Below are 18621 nucleotides of genomic sequence, written 5' to 3' on the forward strand. Positions count from 1 at the left end.
GAGTTATTTCCCAAATAAGTGAGACTTCCTGTTTATAATACATAGATATGTTTAAATAATGTCATCTGCACTAGCAATTCAAGGCTGGAACCAGCAAGAGGGATGAGAATGGTGATATTCACTCTTGCATCAATTGTCATTTGTCAAGAGCTAAATACAGGGCCACAAGCGATGCAGAAAGCATGGAATCGTGCAGCACAGAACAGATCCTTAGGCCCAACTTGTCCATGCCGCTCAAAGTCGACTGAGCTAATTACATTTGCTTGCATTTGACCCATACAACTCTAACCATTTCCTCTCCACCTACTTGTCGAAATACCTTTTAAAGCTGCCTCAACTTCCCCACAGCTATCAGACTATTAAACACAACTTCAAACAAACTCTGTACGATAACAGCCTATTGCACTTTATCTGTTTATTTATGTGTATATATGTGATCAATGGTATATAGACACATGATCTGTTCTGTATTTATGCCTACAATCTGGGGCAGAAATCCTGGGGGGGCCAAGGGGGACACGTCCTCCCTCTGTTTTGAGAGGTGGGGGACGATTCCCCCCCAGGTTTTGTAATCCGGATTTTAAAACCCGGTGAAATCTCCGCTTTCTGCGAGACAGTGGGGGTGGGACTGCTGATCGAGGGCACCGATTGGACGAGAGAGACGTTGGTCAGCAGGCAATGGGGCGGGACATGATGATTCTGCACGATGATTGGAGGAGGGAGGAGTAAGGGGGATGCACTGAGGATAGAGCGCGGTGATTGGAGGAGGGAGACGTGCCAAAACACTCTCGGCACAGACCTGCGCCTCATCCGCAGCCAGGATCGATAACGGGTCTCCGGGGCTGTCCCGTCCCCACTCGACTGTCCCCCCCCCCCACCCCCACCCAGAAACATTGGAAGGCAGATTGGAGCTGTGCCCCCAGGCCCACAGCCAGTGAAGAGAAGCAGTGCTAAACCCAGCTCAACTCTGCCTGTCCCGCCAGGTTCACCTACAGCCCTGCCTGGACTTACGGGAAGTATGGCCCAGGCTTACAGTCAGCGCGGAGAAGCAGCGCTGGTGTCCCGTCAGTCGAGGCAGGGCTGTAGGTTAACCTGGCGAGACAGTCAGAGTTGAGCTGCATTTAGCGCTGGATTGAGCCTCCGAAGCCTCGCGTGCGGCCGGCAAGAAAGTGTGTGTCCCCGGTCCCCTCCATATTTTGAATGTGAGTTCTGTGCCTGCCTACAATATTCTGTTGTGCTGCAACAAGCAAGAATTTCATTGTCCTATCTGGGACACATGACAATAAACTCTCTTGACTTGACTCCTTTGGTAGTTCATTCCAAATACTTATGTTTGCAAATGGTGCTACCAAAAGATCCCTTTTTGTTCATTTGCTCTTCATTGTCTATCTTTCCTCTTTCATATTAAATCTTTGCCCATTGTTTGTTTTAAACTCCCATATCCCGGGAAAAAAATAGAGTGATCATTCAGACTTACCTACTACCCTCATGATTTTATATCAAGGCATTCAACATTCCACATTCCAAGAAAAAGTATCCCAGCCTATCCAGTTTCCCCTTTGAACTCAAGCCCTTCATGTAACATCCTTCTGAATCTTTTTTGCAACCTTACCATCTTAATGACATCCTTCCTATAATTCGACGATCTGAACTACACACAATAGTCCCCCTGATAATTTGTGCAGTTTTACACCACTTTCTGAGAACAATGTGACTGTATCCCGAAATGTCTCTGTTCTGCAACACTTCATTCTTTGGACTACTTCCCTATTTCATCTAGATTCTATTATAATCTTAGATAACTTTCTTCACTACGCCACTAATTTTGGTGTCATCGGCAAACTCACTAACCATGTTAACAACATTGTCATCCAAATTGTTAGCACTAGTTTAGTTTAGAAATACAGGCGTAAACAGGCCCTTTGACCCACTGAGCCCACACCAACCAGCAATCCCTGCACACTAACAATATCCTACACACATTAGGGACAATTTATAAATTTTAACGAAGCCAATTAACCTACAAACATGTACGTCTTCCGAGAGTGGGAGGAAACCGGAGCACCTGGAGAAAACACACGCAGGTCACGGGGAGTACGTACAAACTCCATACAGACAGCACCTGGGTCTTTGACGCTGTAAGGCAGTAACCCTACCGCTGCGCCACCGTGCTGCCCCCAACAGACATGACTGATCCCAGAGAGACACCGCTGGTCACAGCATGAAATCTGAACAATAGCACGATACTACTACTGTCTGACTCCTTCCACTGTCAACTTTGTATCCAATTGACTAGCTCATCCCGGACCTCAAGATGTAACCTTCCAGACTTGCAGACCATGCCTTGGACAAAGTTCATGTAGATAAAATCTATTTCCCAGCCCGTCTCAATCCTCATCATCACCTCTTCAAAAAACTAAAATTCATGACATGATTTCCCACAAAAAAAAAACATGCTGAGGATTCCTAATCAATCCTTGCCTTTCCAAATGCAAGTTTAGAATTTATAATCCAGGTTTTTCTTTCAGGCATTAATGGTTATGAGTATGTTTACAGACCTCATAGGTAGCTATGTCGAACCAGGTTTCCTCACGTTCCCAGAATAATGGCCAAATCCATCTCATTATTGCAAGATCTACCTTGGCTCCACTCCCACACAAGCAATGAAACACCATAATGAGCTGGCACGAGTCTTCATTGTCCACCACCCTGGTATTGTCTTCTTATACTCATTTACTTTCTCATCAGCAGCACATTTTTAAATAAGATACCAATACTGCTTTAAGATTATCAGATACTTCTATTTTTTTAAGTTAATTACAGTTAAATACAAGGAAACATTTCAACAGGTACATGGAGGTTTAGAGCGATATGGCCCAAATGCAGGCTGGCGGGATGAGTGTGAATGGGCATGTTGTTTGGATTGGGCAAAGAATTTCAGACCAAAATCTGTTGATAATCCAATTTTACTGGTATGCTAAAGATGGCTATTATGCTAATTTGTGTTTCTGACATGGCATGATCAAAATAGATCACAAATTATCTGGTAAAATAAATCAATTAAAGGAATAGTGGAAATTGAAAACAAAGATTGCTGCTTTTGTCCATTTGAAAGAATCCTTCAGAAGACTTGACTAATTATGTTTCTGAGAGATTACACATTGATAATTCTACCCATTCTGTGAGGTTTGGAACACATTTCACACCTCAGTCATAGTAGACAACTATGATTGTTATAAAAATGAATTATTTCAAGTTTTGCACGTTCTTAATAGTGATTTGGTTTCCAAATAGATATTTACCTTCATGATTAACAAACCCTAAAATTATAGAAAAAAAAAAAGCATACTATTTTTGCATTGTTTTACTTAGGTCACTTATTAATTTAAATCAACAGAACTGTAAAATTGTAATTTCATTTAATACCATAAAATATCAAATATATAGTTAACATTATGCCAATGAGAAAGTTCTGAGGTGTACCATCTGTTGCTACATCACCACCTTAAAATACATTTTTTTGATAGTCATTGAGAGAATACTGTATGTAAGCCTAAACCACAGAATAGAATATCAACAGAACATGGCTACAACAGACAAAGCTTTATGATTTCACATCTTTTTCAGAACAAGATTTTAATTAAAAAAAATTTAAAACCTATGGCATTTACAAACTTTAAATTCTATGTTGCATATATTAAAAAGAACAAGGCAGAAATGTCTCAGTGAATTTTGTTTGGGAAATGAGTTTTGATAATTAGCAAATTTCACAGTGAAGTGCACTGGTGATCAGCCATGGGTATGTTTGCACGGTTGTAACTAAGATGTGCATTTGCACAAAAAAAAAGCTCAATAAAAACTAATTAAAAGGACACAGGGGAGAGAAAGAAATTCATCTTAGGTCACATATGTTCCACACAATATACACTGATGTTGTCCTATTACACGTTTCAGCCAAGCAATGGAGGACAAGCATCAACCTAAAATTTAGGGGGAATAAGAACAAAGGGCATCAAAAATACCAAGCAATAATAATGGTGGATCAAGGGTTAGTGCCACATGGCAAGAGGAAATATATTACACGTTATGTATTTCATGAATTATGAAATTCCACCGCAGTCCTGATTTTGCTTTAGTTTAGAGATACAGTGCGGAAATAGGCCATTCAGCCCACCAAGTCCACACCGACCAGCGATCACCCTTACATCAGTTCTATCCTACACACTAGGGACAATTTTACAGAAGCCAATTTAACCTACAAACCGGCACGTCTTTGGAATGTGGGAGGAGACTGGAGCACCCGGAGAAAACTGATGTGGTCACGGGGAGAATGCACAATCTCCATACAAATAGAACCCAGAGTAAGGATCGAACCGGTGTCTCTGGCACTCAGCAGCTTTACAACTGTGCCATTGCACTGCCCTAATTTCTTTGTATTATGCACCATGTATTACTTTGACACATCGCTTAAATATTTTGTTTTTCTTGAACAGAACCTGTGTGCCCCATTTCAGTGATGTAACTAATTCATATCCAGTATACGTATCTACAGCAGAGAACGGTTTTGTATCTGTCGCACAATTTATTTTAAATATCCTTATTTTTAGCTTATGTACGTGCACAGCAAGAGCTGTCACTGTGATATCTCCAGGAAACATATGATTAAAAGCTATTCCTCTAATGGATTCCCCACAAACAGACAAAGTAGTAATTTTGTGTTTCAGCTTCTAGTCCCATAATTCAATTTCTTACTTTACAGGCATTAGATTTGGATTCTAAACCTCTGCTTTAGTCCACAACTAAATACAGATATCTCCATCTACTCCTGAGCTCCATATAACGAGCAAGTTATAAGCCAAAATAGATAAATCACAAGATTAATAAGGCAAAAATTCACGGCAGTGAAATTCTAATAATAAACCTATGGTGGTTCATACGTTGTAGTGGCATGAGCATTAATATTAATATCTTTACTCTTGGTGTGAACTAAGTTATACTTAATGGGGACAGGTTTTATTCTAGGCATTATTAGATTGCTATCATGCAGCTCTATTAAATCGCATTTCCACTGGTTTCTGGTGACTGATCAAAAAATGCCCACTTTACATGACAACTCAATTTATAGATAGTATAAACTGCCAATGTTTCCCTCAGTATTCTGCCAAAGTTCTTTTTCCAATTAATATGGCTCGAAGATGGATTTCGAAGGATTATGCCTAAAATACCACTTTTTGTTTTTTTGCCTGCCTCCCGAGGGTTTACCTTTCAGATTCCCAGCACGTTATTACTTAAAAGTCCTGTTAATTGCATTACCATTTCTCAGGATTTTCACCTACTCTGAAGCAGGTAATAAATAAAAAGATGGAAATTCTATTAGTTTATTAGGGTTTAAAGCAACGACAAGAACAGACTGGGATGATCAATATGGAAAGGTACCAGATACAAGTTCGCACCTGTAGGTTTCCACACCAGTAAATTCTCAACTGCACCACTGAAAAGCAGCTGCATGTCATGGCCAGACCTATCCCCATGGGATGGGAGAATCATCAACCAGACTGCCAGTTTCAGATTGCTGCGATGCACTTCAGTTTGTAGCAGGGAAGGAATGAAATAATTTCCTTACTTCATCCTTTTATATTAATTGTTTAAGAATAATCCACTGATAATATTATCCTTTCATGAATGAGATTAAAACAAATGCCATAAAATAAAGTAACACTGGAGACAAAGAACAGAGGAACCTTTGCATTACTAAGAATGCCATTATAGATGAATCATTGCTCCCACAGTCTTTACTGCCCATAGCATCAATTAGGAACTGAACTCCAAACCATGGTCTCGAGTCTGCACTTAATTACACATTTGCACTGCAAAGTTCCAAATAAAACATATGTCTTTCTATAGATTATGTCAAAAACAAATCACCTTTTCCTTCTGGTGAAATTGTAATCACAAATTGTACCTTTGGCCTCCAGGCACTGCTATTATTTGCTCTTTCCCCAGCCTCTTAATCTTCTTGATGGAAAGGCAGTGGAAAGGCAGAGGGCATGTGCTAATTTCGAATGAATTTTGGTAGTTTTGTGGATAGTTAAGTATGTGCAAATTACAGTGGTAAACAGAATATGTATTAAAATAATCAAAAATAGCCTTTATAATAGTTTCAATCTGTGATTGCATAATAAAGTATAATGTCTGCTATTTCTTCAACTATTTCTATTAATGATTCAGCATGAATATTGGTGCTTGGAAATGATATTACTTCCTTTAAAATATGTTAAAACAGCATTGCAGGTCCCCCTTATGCAATTTGTGGAAGTCCCATGTACATTAGGATCTATGGTTCTAGAACTGAGGAGTAAACCATGAGATATGGCAAAGATCAGCAGCAACCAGGAATGACCCAGATCCAAAAAGTATAGGCACTGGCATATGCATCCTGCCATATCTAATGTGTAATACAAAAATACTGGCATATACATCCTGCCATATCTAATGTTGCAGGAGGGCACACTGAGGGCAAAGCGTTCAGTGTTTGTAAATCCTGGTTGTTCTGTGAATGACTAAAAACTGCCATTTTTCAGACCAGTGGAGATTTTTTTTAATCACACTGGAGACAAATTTTGGACGGTAAACTAATGTTGACATCACTTAGGGAGTTTTGAACAGAAGAAAGCCTATGCAGCTGCTGCATGTTGAGCTTGGAACTGACTCTCCCAACAGGCACTAAGATAACTAGAAATAGCCACAATATGCTCTATATTATGCCAATTTTAACTCCACTTCAGTTTTTTCACAAGGAGGTTTGCAAAAGAATTTGCAGATATTGTTAGATTGGAAATATTCTACTGCCACAATGAATCAATGGGAGAATATCGTGCTTTATTTTTTAAATGTTTATTAGGGAGTAATGGCCATTAAAATTATGTATTGTATAGAATAAATAAATGTTCCACGATTTAAAAAATAATTTTTCTATAAATAAGACACTAAGACTTCCCTGTCCTTTTTGTTTGTTATTGGAGCTGTGGAGTTAGTGCTGCAACAAAAACATGTATTGAGCAGGTGCATGGTATTTTCTCATTGTAGTGAAGTGTCAGTTAATTGGTGAGCGATTCTCTGTAGTATCACACTGAGAGTCAATCGCTGAACTTGTCAGGAATAGACTGAAGTATTTTGTGATAATATTTAGTGACGGGTTGGATCAGCAGAAAAGTTCATTTTGAGACAAAAAAAAACAGCAGTCATAATTTATCTCGTCTCTAAAAGCTGGTTCCTCATCATATGCATATTCTTGTAAATCACTGTCATCTTGTCTTTCTATTTAAGACCCACACAAAAAGAACCTCTTAACTGTGATTAAACATAAAAAGGGTGCCACCAAAGCAGAGTTTAAATAAGCCAAAATAATGTGACCGATAAAATGTGGCAGCAAATTCATTCTTTTTGAAAGCAGTAAACCTACATTTCCTTCCTCACTTTTTATTTCAGAGTTTTAGCATCTGCAGATTTTGTTTTTAATTTTGAAATACCTTCCCTTTGCATTCAGCGCTTTGTTGGACTGGAGAATTGGAAACACAAGTCTAATAGTAAAAGCAATGTTACAATTCACTCAAACAGGGCAGGGTGGAACTTTTTCCACCTCAATGGTTGTTTATATATTAGCAAATGCAGGAAATAGTCTCTCTGCTACATCCACAATCAACAAATTCAGAAAATATAGAGACCAATTGAATCCTGTATACCAGTATTAAGAATAATATACAAAGATGGTCCCCATCTCCAAATTTGTTATTGATCACCTCCAACACTGGCACAACATTGTTGCACTGAACATACTCATTGGAGGAACAGCACCTCATATTCCGCCTGGGTTGCTTGCGTCCGGATGGCATGAACATTGAATTCTCCCAGTTTTGCTAGCCCTTGCTGTCTCCTCCCCTTCCTTAACCCTCGAGCTGTCTCCTCCCATCCCCCCACCCTCGGGCTCCTCCTCCTCCCTTTTGCCTTCCTTCTCCCCCCCACCCCCCATCAGTCTGAAGAAGGGTTTTGGCCCTAAACATCACCTATTTCCTTCGCTCCATAGATGCTGCTGCACCCGCTGAGTTTCTCCAGCATTTTTGTGTACCTTCAATCTTCCAGCATCTGCAGTTCCTTCTTGAATACTCATTCATCATTCTTCTTTCCTTTGATCTCTATGACCGACTTAAATGGGCAGCAATGGGAATGAGAACAAACTTCACTTTGCTTACTTGGGCACAGCATCTCCATGTCTCCTAGGTCACTGGACCATTATCTTGGGATTCTCACTTTAACATTATGAGGTAGCAACATTAACAACATTACAAATTCTTCAATGCTTTAATCCAACAGCACATCACTACTTACAGGCCGACTCAGGATGGGGAAGGCATCAGCTTTGACAGTCTTACACTAATTCTTAAAAAGTGTGTTTTTTCCCCCAGAAATTATAAATGGATATAGTTGCTGCAAATTGTAATATTTCACTCTTAGCTTGCCACCAAAATGTAGCTTATCTTGGTGCTGTTCCACGAGTCAAGAATCCAGTTTGATTTACATCCATTGTGAAAACTAAAGCAGATTGAACTACTGGTATCCACGCAGAAATAATTTCCTTTCCAAAGGCAAAACAAACCCAATAATTCCCTGAGGCCTTCCCAGGAAGAGCATCAAAAGAAATACACTGACTAGGGAAAGCGAACTGCAAAGCACTTTATTCAAGTAACCTCAGAAGCAATAGTTGTGATCAACTTAAAGCCTGAATTATTTGTCAAAATACATCCTATCTCAGCTCAGTGGTTCCAAAATGTTTGTACCAATGTATTTTTCTTGATGGAAAGCATTTTAGATTATGTTTTTGTTTCCGCACAGTAAATGAAAGGTTTCAGCAGCTTTCTGTTCTGCTCCAGCCTTGATCCATTACTACATAGCATGTGAAACAAACTGATCAAATAAGATAGGATTGGTTGAAACATGGACATATTTTTTATAGCATTAGAAGCCACTCATCAGCAGGTGAAAATCCAAGCACGGCTATATATTAACTGAACAGCAATTAAATTGGATAGCCTTCTAAAAGGAATGCTGGGTTTGTAATAAACAATCAACCAGTTTGTATAGTATAATGCAGGCAGCGTGTCAATTTTGTACAGCCTCTTCATTATGATTATTTTTGCATGCAGCTGGCAGTGCCTGCACACATCAGAAGAGTGTCAAAATCATTACTAAATCACACTATTTAAAGATTGGTACTTGAAGGGAATTTACACTGACGCTGGAGTGGATAACGGCAACCATTATACAAAAGACTTTAACCTGGGAAAAGAATGAAGCATACGGACATGGAGAGAGCAGACACCAGGGTTTTATAAGATATTGAGGACATAAGTGATAGGAGTAGAATAAGGCCATTTGGCCCATCACGTCTACTCCGCCATTCAATCATGGGTGATCTATCTCTCCCTCCTAAACTCATTCTCCTGCCTTCTCCACATAACCTCTGACACCTGTATTAATCAAGAATCTATCTATCTCTGCCTTAAAAATATCCAGGCTTAGCCTCTACAGCCATCTGTGCCAAAGAGCTCCACAGATTCACCATCCTCTGATGAAATACATTTCTCCTCATCTCCTTCCTAAAAGAACATCCTATAATTCTAAGACTATGGCCTCTAGTCTGAAACTCTCCCATTAGTTGAAACATCCTCTCTACATCCACTCTATCCAAGCCTTTCACTATTCTGCATATTCTATTTTGTATTTTGTATTTGGTTTCAGACAAATCACAGGAAGTTTTTGTGGTGGAGGAAGAGGATGCATCACCTGTAAACTTAGGAGCCAGAAGCCATTCAGACCAATGTGAAGTCTTTGGGAATAACAAGCTGTCAAGGTCAATGGCTGAAAGGGATACAGTCTTGGAAATTTGATTTCACACGTGTAACCAAGCCCAGTGAACACATCTTGAAATGCTATGTTCCATCAAGTGTACAACATTTCCGCCACTGCTCAACCTGCTATACCTCAGTCAGTCACCTATTGACGTTGTGTCAATCAAGACAAGCTCCCAATATTAATGTTTCGCTTACAAACACTGGAAGATTGTCAATTGAACAGCAATTTCATTTCAAATGCTTTGCATGTTATCTACTGTTATACCTAGCTTTCTTTTAAGAGAAGAAATAACTGAAGGAAGTGACAAATCATTGGTGAGGGGCCCTACATATCCTAAGCAGCCTTGAGGAAATGGTGATGGTGATTACAAAGACCCTTTGCTGGATCCATGGTGTCTCATGGGTGTAAAGCCTACAGGAGATAAGGGTGCCCACATATATCATATTTTGTCTTATTCCACCGCCCATTTAGACTGAGGTTGCTGATAACATTATTGGCTACTAATGTAACATTTGTTACACTCGTTTTAGATATCCAATATCAGCAATATGTTGATCAATGAACACGCATCACTCAGTGTTCCATTGTGACACCAGTTCAGTTCAGATGCATATTTTGGAGTAGGGGCTTGAAATAGAATTAGCACTCACGACCAGCTTGGTTAACAGGCAAGGGTAACTGGAGGGCAAGGTCACGTAATAATCCTGCTGTGGTGAACTCGGGCACCAAATTTGATTGATTATGATACAGGCAATAACAAAGAAAGATATGAAAAAATGCTGGTTGTTCTGGAAAAGCACCAGCAAAGAGTCCGGTATGAACCTGGCATAAAACCCAAGCAGAGTTTGGTACTCAACCATTCCAACTTGAAGCAGGAAGCAGTCTCCAAAACCATTATGAGGAACACCAAGATGTACACCTGATGGCTAAAATCGCAGCTCTTTATTACAGCACAAGCAGAAGCCTCACACCGTTTAAATATAATAGTAGAACTCTAAATTATGTCCTACTGTCACAGTTTGTTGCACACGTTTGGGCTGCTGCCATCATAACTCTGGATACAAAAAAGCAAATGAAGTCCAAGGGAGTGACAATGGTCCTGCAACCCATTTTCCAACATATCTGTTCTCTAAAGACAAACTGCACATATCATCAAAACTGCACATTGGCAAGGCCAGCAGCATAATCAAGGGCGAGTCCTTTCCGCTGACTGGTTAGCACGCAACAAAAGCTATTTGCTGTACCTCGGTACATGTGACAATAACCAAAACTAAACTATACATCAGATCAGCCATGTTTGCAGGCAAACATTTTAAGCAGGAACAGATCTTTAATTCACCTTGAAAAACCACGGCAGACTATCCACCACAGTTCACTGAAGTTTTCTACAAGGGTGGAATTGCACCAAAATGAAAGTATATTAATAGTCAGAAAAGATAAACCATCTTTTGAATGGATTGTCAATCCTATTTACATCGCCCTTAATAAATTAGCATCGCTAATTTTGCCTGATGTGGCTTTGCAATTGAACTATACCAAAGGAACAAAAGTGCACATTATATTTGGTACATCCTTCTCATACATCAACAATGACATTTTCTTATTCTTCAGACAAGAAATAATTGTCCATTGTTTGTGACTTATCAAACTAGCTATTGACATATGATTAGTTAATGTTTCTAATTGGCTTTCGCCCTCAAGGTTTAAGTAATTATTTTGAGCCTCTCTACTATTCTGAAATATAGTGTAAGAAAAGTTAAAAATTGAATGTCTCCAATATTTATTTATCATATTGCCACTTTTGCAGCATATGAGGTACAGGTACTAGGCAAATTCTAACAGATGCAATGTCACTCAATGTTAATTGGACTCCTATGATACCAATGTGATTTTATGTTTTTACCATGACCTCTGCAAAGCAGATTCCCTGCTCGATCAAACCAAATCTACAACTAATCCTTCAAATGTACATACACATTTCCAAGAGGAATAAAAGTGCTTTGAGGCATTTTAGTACATTAGAGACAATGATTTTTTTGCAGCATGCTTTTTTAATAGAGCTATTCAACTGGTGATTTTGGAATATCCTTTATTCAACTCTGCTCTTGATGATCATTTGTCATTGTTTGGAAAATTATCAATGACATTTACATGTCTTCCCTTCTCACAATTCTAATCCTCACATGATATATCTTGATCTCAATGATGCCCTTCAGTGGAACATTTCATATCTTGCTTCTCTCAGTTCTTAAAATAACAGTGTTTTTTTGTAAGTCCAACCAATTGGGGTTTTTTTATTTATTTTTTTTAAAGACACCAAATTAGTTATTCTTTATTCACAGAATCTTTCAGACCTGGGATTGTTCTAATTCTAAAACACTTGCCACTGGTTAATATGCTTTTGAAGTTTAATCGTGGTTATATTGGCAAATGCAGCAGCCATTCAGGAAGGTGGCATCTAAGCCAGCAGTATTAATGACCAGTTAATTTGTTTTGATGATAACTGTCAAGGGAAAGACAATTTTTCCAGTACACCTGGAGAAGTGCCCTGTTCTACTTCAAATAATTTCCACTTCAGTGGAAAAGCACAACATCTCATATTAAAGTAGGAATGACCACAGTGCAGTTTTCTCCAGCAACACCACAATTCATGCAGAATTCTCTCAAATTTATATTGCCCTCTGGGACAGAACAGTAAAACACACCCCATCAACTGAAATAATGCTCTCCCATTCAGTAAATATCCTCTCTGCTAATCAACCTCGCCCATCTCTCTATTTATCAATAATGGGTCTCTGAATTTTGCTTCTTGTTTTTCTAATGCATTCTCCTCTCTACATCGCTTCTGTTGAAATCATAACTAAACTTAACAGATCCTAACTCCTAACAAACGTCTATTTATTTTTCCTTCATACCTGTGAAATACCCTCCATGTTTAGACATTAGAAACACAAGCACAATTATCGCATTTGCCGCCCTTTCTCCCTTGCTATTGTCAATGTGGAGTATTTTGCTAATGGTCTTTGTTCTTTTGCTTTGGTTTTTTAATAACCATTGGAAAAAACGAAAGCAGATGGAACAAGTAATCAAATAAATCTCACATTTATTTCAAGTAAATCGAATAGTGATATTTTGTTTGGTCAATGTCCAATTCAGGACTGCTGATAAAAAAAAATATACCCAAATGTGCCACAGAATGTTAAGGAGGTAATTGTGTAATGAAAGCTAAAGTGAGCAAATAGTAATTAAGTTTCGGGTTTGAAAATTGTTACTGAATATATTAATCTTTTGTGCATTTTGAGAGGCAGCAACGTGGAACGAACGGTTAGGCATGTTCACTTATTCTTTTCCCCAGAACACTATTCTTATATTTGAAATCCACCACTCCCATCTTGAATTACCTCACACATCCAGTCTCTTACTGGGATCTGCTGTCAGACTTAATTTATGATTGGCTGAGAACAGTGCTAATTTAAGTAGGACATCTGCAAGCACTTCTCTCCCTTGTGTTGTCGTTGCTGGAAAAGACACCCTCTAGTGGTATGGAAATGAATGAGAAAATCCTGACCACTGAAAAACGGTGAAATTGAATAACAGTCAGGGGCCAGGGCAATGATTTGAATTTAGGAACCTGTGGTTGCCCATCTATCGATTAGGAGTAGCATTATTGCAAAGAGTTCATTTCTTTTGTGCATTGATTTCAGAACATTTTGTAATGTTCCAGATTTATTCTACTTTCAGATACTGAATGATTTAGATAAACTGAAATACATATATTATTTTGAAAATCTAGGTAACTTTAGGAGATTACATCAGTCAAACACATTTCTTTAAGAACTGGATTAGATTATAATAGGCAAAATATGCTTTTTGCACAATTCTGGTGCCCCATTAAAGAAGACACAGTCAAATCAAATCGCTGCTCAAAAGGTAAGCAATGGCTCCATTAGATATTAAGAATGTTAATATAATAGTATATTTACAGTTTTACAGTACAATCTCCTTCTTCATAATGTTAATGGCAAAATGCAAAATTTGGTAATTTATAAGATTAATATCTCAACAGTCACACCGCTAAGACCTATAATTCAATATAACACCAGGCCAAAAAGATAGGAAATGCAAAACCAGAATTATATGTTACAATTCTAATGAAATGATCAAGCATGTCATGAAGCAAATCACCAGTATAATGACCATATGTGATGCCATACACAAACCATCAACACACTGGCACAGCATTGCACACAATGCTTAAAATATATGAGGCTATTTGCCTCTATCTCATGACATTCTGTAACAATATTAATCTTTGGCAGTGTGCTAACATACAATAGAGGACAATGAATAGCTTTCCATTCATGTTAAAATCTTCATATATGCATCTCCTTATATTTAGTTATTTCTACGTCTCTCTTTTATTGACTAACAGAAGAAAAGAATCAAATTCACCATAATTCCAATAATTCTTCTTCTCTCAAGCTAACTTTCAAATCTACATAACAAAATTACACTTTAAAAGACAAATTCAGTTTCTTCACTTAACTAGTTAAAGTACTGGAAAGAGTTAAAAGGGAAATTCCCCAGTCATGGGATATAACAAACATGGCAAACAGAGAAATTAAAAACAGTATTGCTCTACAAATATTTCCAGTTCAGATTATCATGATCAAATTGAACAATCAGCATGACCAGATAAATGCAGAACTTATGCAATTTTATTTACAGAGCTGAGTCATTAGTTCAGTTGTGACATCTATAATCATATGCTAAACAAATAAATGTTTCTGGACTTTAAATCTGTACCAACCTTATCTTGAACATATTAAAAATGATAAATTGCCATTTTGGTAAAAATGCTGCTGGGCACATTAAGATACCTTGTTATCAATGTGTTATTTATTCCATCTTTAAAAATAATTGTCCCTAAAATCAATTACTAACAGAAAACATGATCTGTAAAAAAGTATAAAACAAAAAATATTAATAGCCATTAATTACTTGTCATATACAATAGTTATATTAATGGTTGAGGAGGGAGTACAGTCACAGGCATGTAAAAATACAGTGCCGTTATTTATTTAGTTTAACAAATGAGTCTTGTGTTCATTTCATGGCATTGTAGGTTGTATTCAGATGCTTATCAAAAATCTACCAACATTATTCCGCTTGTGATAACAGTGGAGTAGATTTTCTACCGACAACATCAAAGGCTACATATCTTGCCGAAACATTGGAGGCAGAATGTTATAGACAATATAAAATAAATCACAAAAGGCAGCATGCAAGACAAAGAGCACTAAAATCGCCTGTATTTCACTGGTGATGCTTTTTATATAAATTATAATATGTTAATGCTTTAGGATGGTTAAACTATAACTTAAAAAAAATATATATTTTTTTTTCATTTTATTGAATATCACCTGCATTTCAATACACTGACAGTTAAAAATGTAAACATATATACAAGTATTAAATTGCACAACTAATATCTTAAGCTATGTGAAATAATTCGGAAAGTGAAATCCATGAGGGACAGTCCTTATTAAAAATATTAATTTCACATTTATTAAGCTTTTTTGTCATTCAAGAAGAGTCCTCAATAACAAAGATCAAATTAGATTCTAATGTCTAATCATCCAAACAGGGTCAACCTGTGCAAGTATGCAAAGGTTAAGCATAAGATCTGTTTTGTCACCTCAGCAGTGACATGGGATGATGTTTTAAATGAGGCATGGAATGAAGAGAAAATGAAGAAGGATGAACCTATATATTCCAATCAGCAGCTGCATGTTTCACTGGTGAAAGAAAGCCAATGTCTCAGCTGCCGTTAAACTCAGATCGTGGGAGCAGGTCGATTGTAGCACGGCTTAAAATTATGTGCATTCTCTCTTTCATTCAATTTTATTTTAAATTGCAGGAACTAAACAGCCATTAGGTTTCCATTTATTTTGAAAAATACTAGCTGCGGTGCATTGTGTGGTCAGTTATTTTAGTTGACAGTCTGAGAATAAGGAAAAAACAATGATGCACAAAGTGCACCAAGATGTATAATGACAGAGTGAGGAACACTTAGATCTTCTTAGTTTCTGGTTTTAACTAATATTGTTGTTTCAGGATGGCATTACCAACTTGAATAGGTAGAAACTGCGAGAAGTGAATTTCAGAACAATTCACTATTTCATCCTTAAAATAGATTTCTAAATAATCATTAAATGTGATTTCCACTGCCATGATGTCAAACTCTGAGCTAAATTTATAAAACAAATTTATAAAACAGGAAACAAAGGATGATAGTGAAATGGTATAGAATATGAACAGCAATTTTAAGTTTTCTCTTTTTCTACATACATTAATCATTTTTTATAAAATGCAAATCAAAACACTTCAATATTAAGCTGCAACTGATTGTGAAGTATCAGCTCAATTAAGACAATTGCATATTTTGGATTTAGAATATTTTTACTTGCAGCTTCTTAACAATGAGATTATATCACTGGCAATCGCAAAACTTATCTTAAACTCACGAGGTTTCAAGTGCAGACTTTACATTAAAATGGCAGTTAAATGAAGAATTAGAAGATAAGTAAAAAGCAAAGACCCACCATGTCCTCTTTGCAGTGAGGCAGGCGACCTGTATATAGCAATAGGCACTGACTGGTGTTTGCTGCCATGAAAATGGTGATTATGGTGAGCTGCACCTAAGCTCGAAGAACTCCATGACACACCAAAAATACAGCTGAAAGTCAAAAGAACTATCCAAAATGCCAAATGAACACAGGCTGTAATAGTTTCAATGCTGGACTTCACTGTTGCTCTCGGGTTCATGATGCTCCCAGAGAAAAAGATTTGCATCCCCCATGTAACAAATGTCACAACTGTACACAGCCCATCATTTCAAGTCTGCCTCACAGTTTTCTATCACTGCTGTCCTCTTCTGCTAGGAAATCCACAGCATATTTTAAATATCCAGTCTGTGCAGTGAGTCTGTTCAAGGCTAGAAAAATATAACTACCTGCATTTCCAGCAGTAGCTACCAGGTTCTTGTCTGTTAATACTCCAATAGATCCAAGACTGAGAAGGCTGAGGTTTTTTCTCTTTCCCTACATAAGGCACATCATCATCCTCCACTGGGTATTCAACATCATTTAAAATTTACAGGATGGCACTTCACAATGCTGTAAGGGAAATTAAAATGCTTCCTCAATCCAGTTACAGGCTGGGGGAAAAAAATGTAACACACAGCACAGCACTGTGCGAGATCAAAGCACCCAACAAATAACCTGCGCTCCAATCCGAACACAGGAGTCAGGGTAGAGAGTATAATGGCACAGGATATTCCTCACTGAATTGTGTACACTTATGAAAGGACCTGGAACAGACCATGCTGGTGAGAAGGCTATGCAAATCTGCAGTCTCTAAACAGCAAATCGCTGAAGCTTGGATGCATTGCAGAGGAAGAGCCTATTTTAAAACAGGGAAACTGAAATACTCTGGGATATTTAATGGTGCCTTTACTTAAAAAGGAAACAAAGACGTGCAAATACTACAGTGAAACTGAAGGGTGTAAAACTTAAAATGTTCACTTGCACTATTTTCTTACACGTACAGCACAGTCAAATCATGAAATGAAAATGCTCATTCTCCCCCAGGAAGACAATTCAGAGATCCCAACATCATCAGTCCTTTATATTTTTTGAACGAAGGCAGCCACTGTTGTGATTGGTCAGGAACCTCCCAGCACGGTCCACCAGGTGCTATCCCCAGCTACTAAACATGCCTCGACACTAACTATTCCTCCATCATCTTTGGTGATCTTCTATTTGCACAATCATCTGCACAAACACACACCTCTCGCCCCTTCAAATAACAAATATTCAAATACTCAGTTCTAAAACAGTGCCAGACAATGCAAGAAATAAAATGGATACATCACTGAAAGACCTTTCTTTCCCTTGGATTAAAAAAAAGACATTCCGTTCACTTCTTAAAAATCTGTTTCTTAAAAACTGTTTCTTAAAAATCCCCCTTCATTGTTTTGTATCTTTTCTACATGGATCCTGCCGAACTGAATCTCTCCTGAGAAAGATGTGTTTATCTTGACAGGTGTTTGCCATATCAACAGTCTCTCAGAGGTATTGTTATTCATTGCACTGACGTGCAATAGAAAACACTAAATCTGCAAATTAATGTATTTGCTGTATTTCATCCTAAATAAAACCACAACAAGGAGGCCGGCCAGGTCAACATTAATGTTCTCTGCAATACTATATCTAAGTTGAATTTAATACATTTGCTCCAGGGTGTGAAGCAGAATCCCTTCTCAATCACATATACTGTAACTGAAGCAAAACTAAATGTCTGCTGAGCCCTGACAAAGACATTTATTTTTTTTGCTCTTAATCTTCTAAATTCAGTATGTTTCTCAGTATTTAAGCTCAACAGTGTGCAAACTTAAATCAGTCCTTTTAAGCCATGCTCTGGAAAACACAATAGCGTGTCAAGGGCTCTAGTGGGAATACATCTAGATATGAGCACTGGGACTAAATTTTATTAAAAATACAGGTAGATCATCCCTGGATTGAAACAAACCTACACTTTGATGTGTTGGACTCAAAAGCATTTCGTCCTGCTGTAGCACACAGTCAATTTGAAATTCAGAGTTTTCTTCACATCCCAGCAATTTATTTACTTTGACATTGACATGGACGA

The 18621-nt window shown here is 37.8% G+C and overlaps 1 protein-coding gene across 15 annotated transcripts in view; it reads right to left on the reverse strand.

Moving 5' to 3' along the window:
* The window catches only part of nrxn1a (neurexin 1a), a 1388176-nt gene that overhangs the window by 389991 nt on the left and 979564 nt on the right, over positions 1-18621 (reverse strand). Inside the window, exon 1 of one of the 15 annotated variants that reach the window (XM_055639821.1) lies at positions 16515-17646. The exons of 13 other annotated variants lie outside the window; for them this stretch is intronic. In XM_055639821.1, the coding sequence (XP_055495796.1) occupies positions 16515-16764 (250 nt within the window). In that variant the 5' untranslated portion in view covers positions 16765-17646. Of the gene's footprint in view, positions 1-16514; positions 17647-18621 lie in introns of those variants that run through there. One more of the 15 variants, XM_055639819.1, reaches the window with a different exon arrangement.

This window comes from Leucoraja erinacea, chromosome 8, assembly GCF_028641065.1.
Source record: "Leucoraja erinacea ecotype New England chromosome 8, Leri_hhj_1, whole genome shotgun sequence".
In the NCBI taxonomy this organism is placed as follows: domain Eukaryota; kingdom Metazoa; phylum Chordata; class Chondrichthyes; order Rajiformes; family Rajidae; genus Leucoraja; species Leucoraja erinaceus.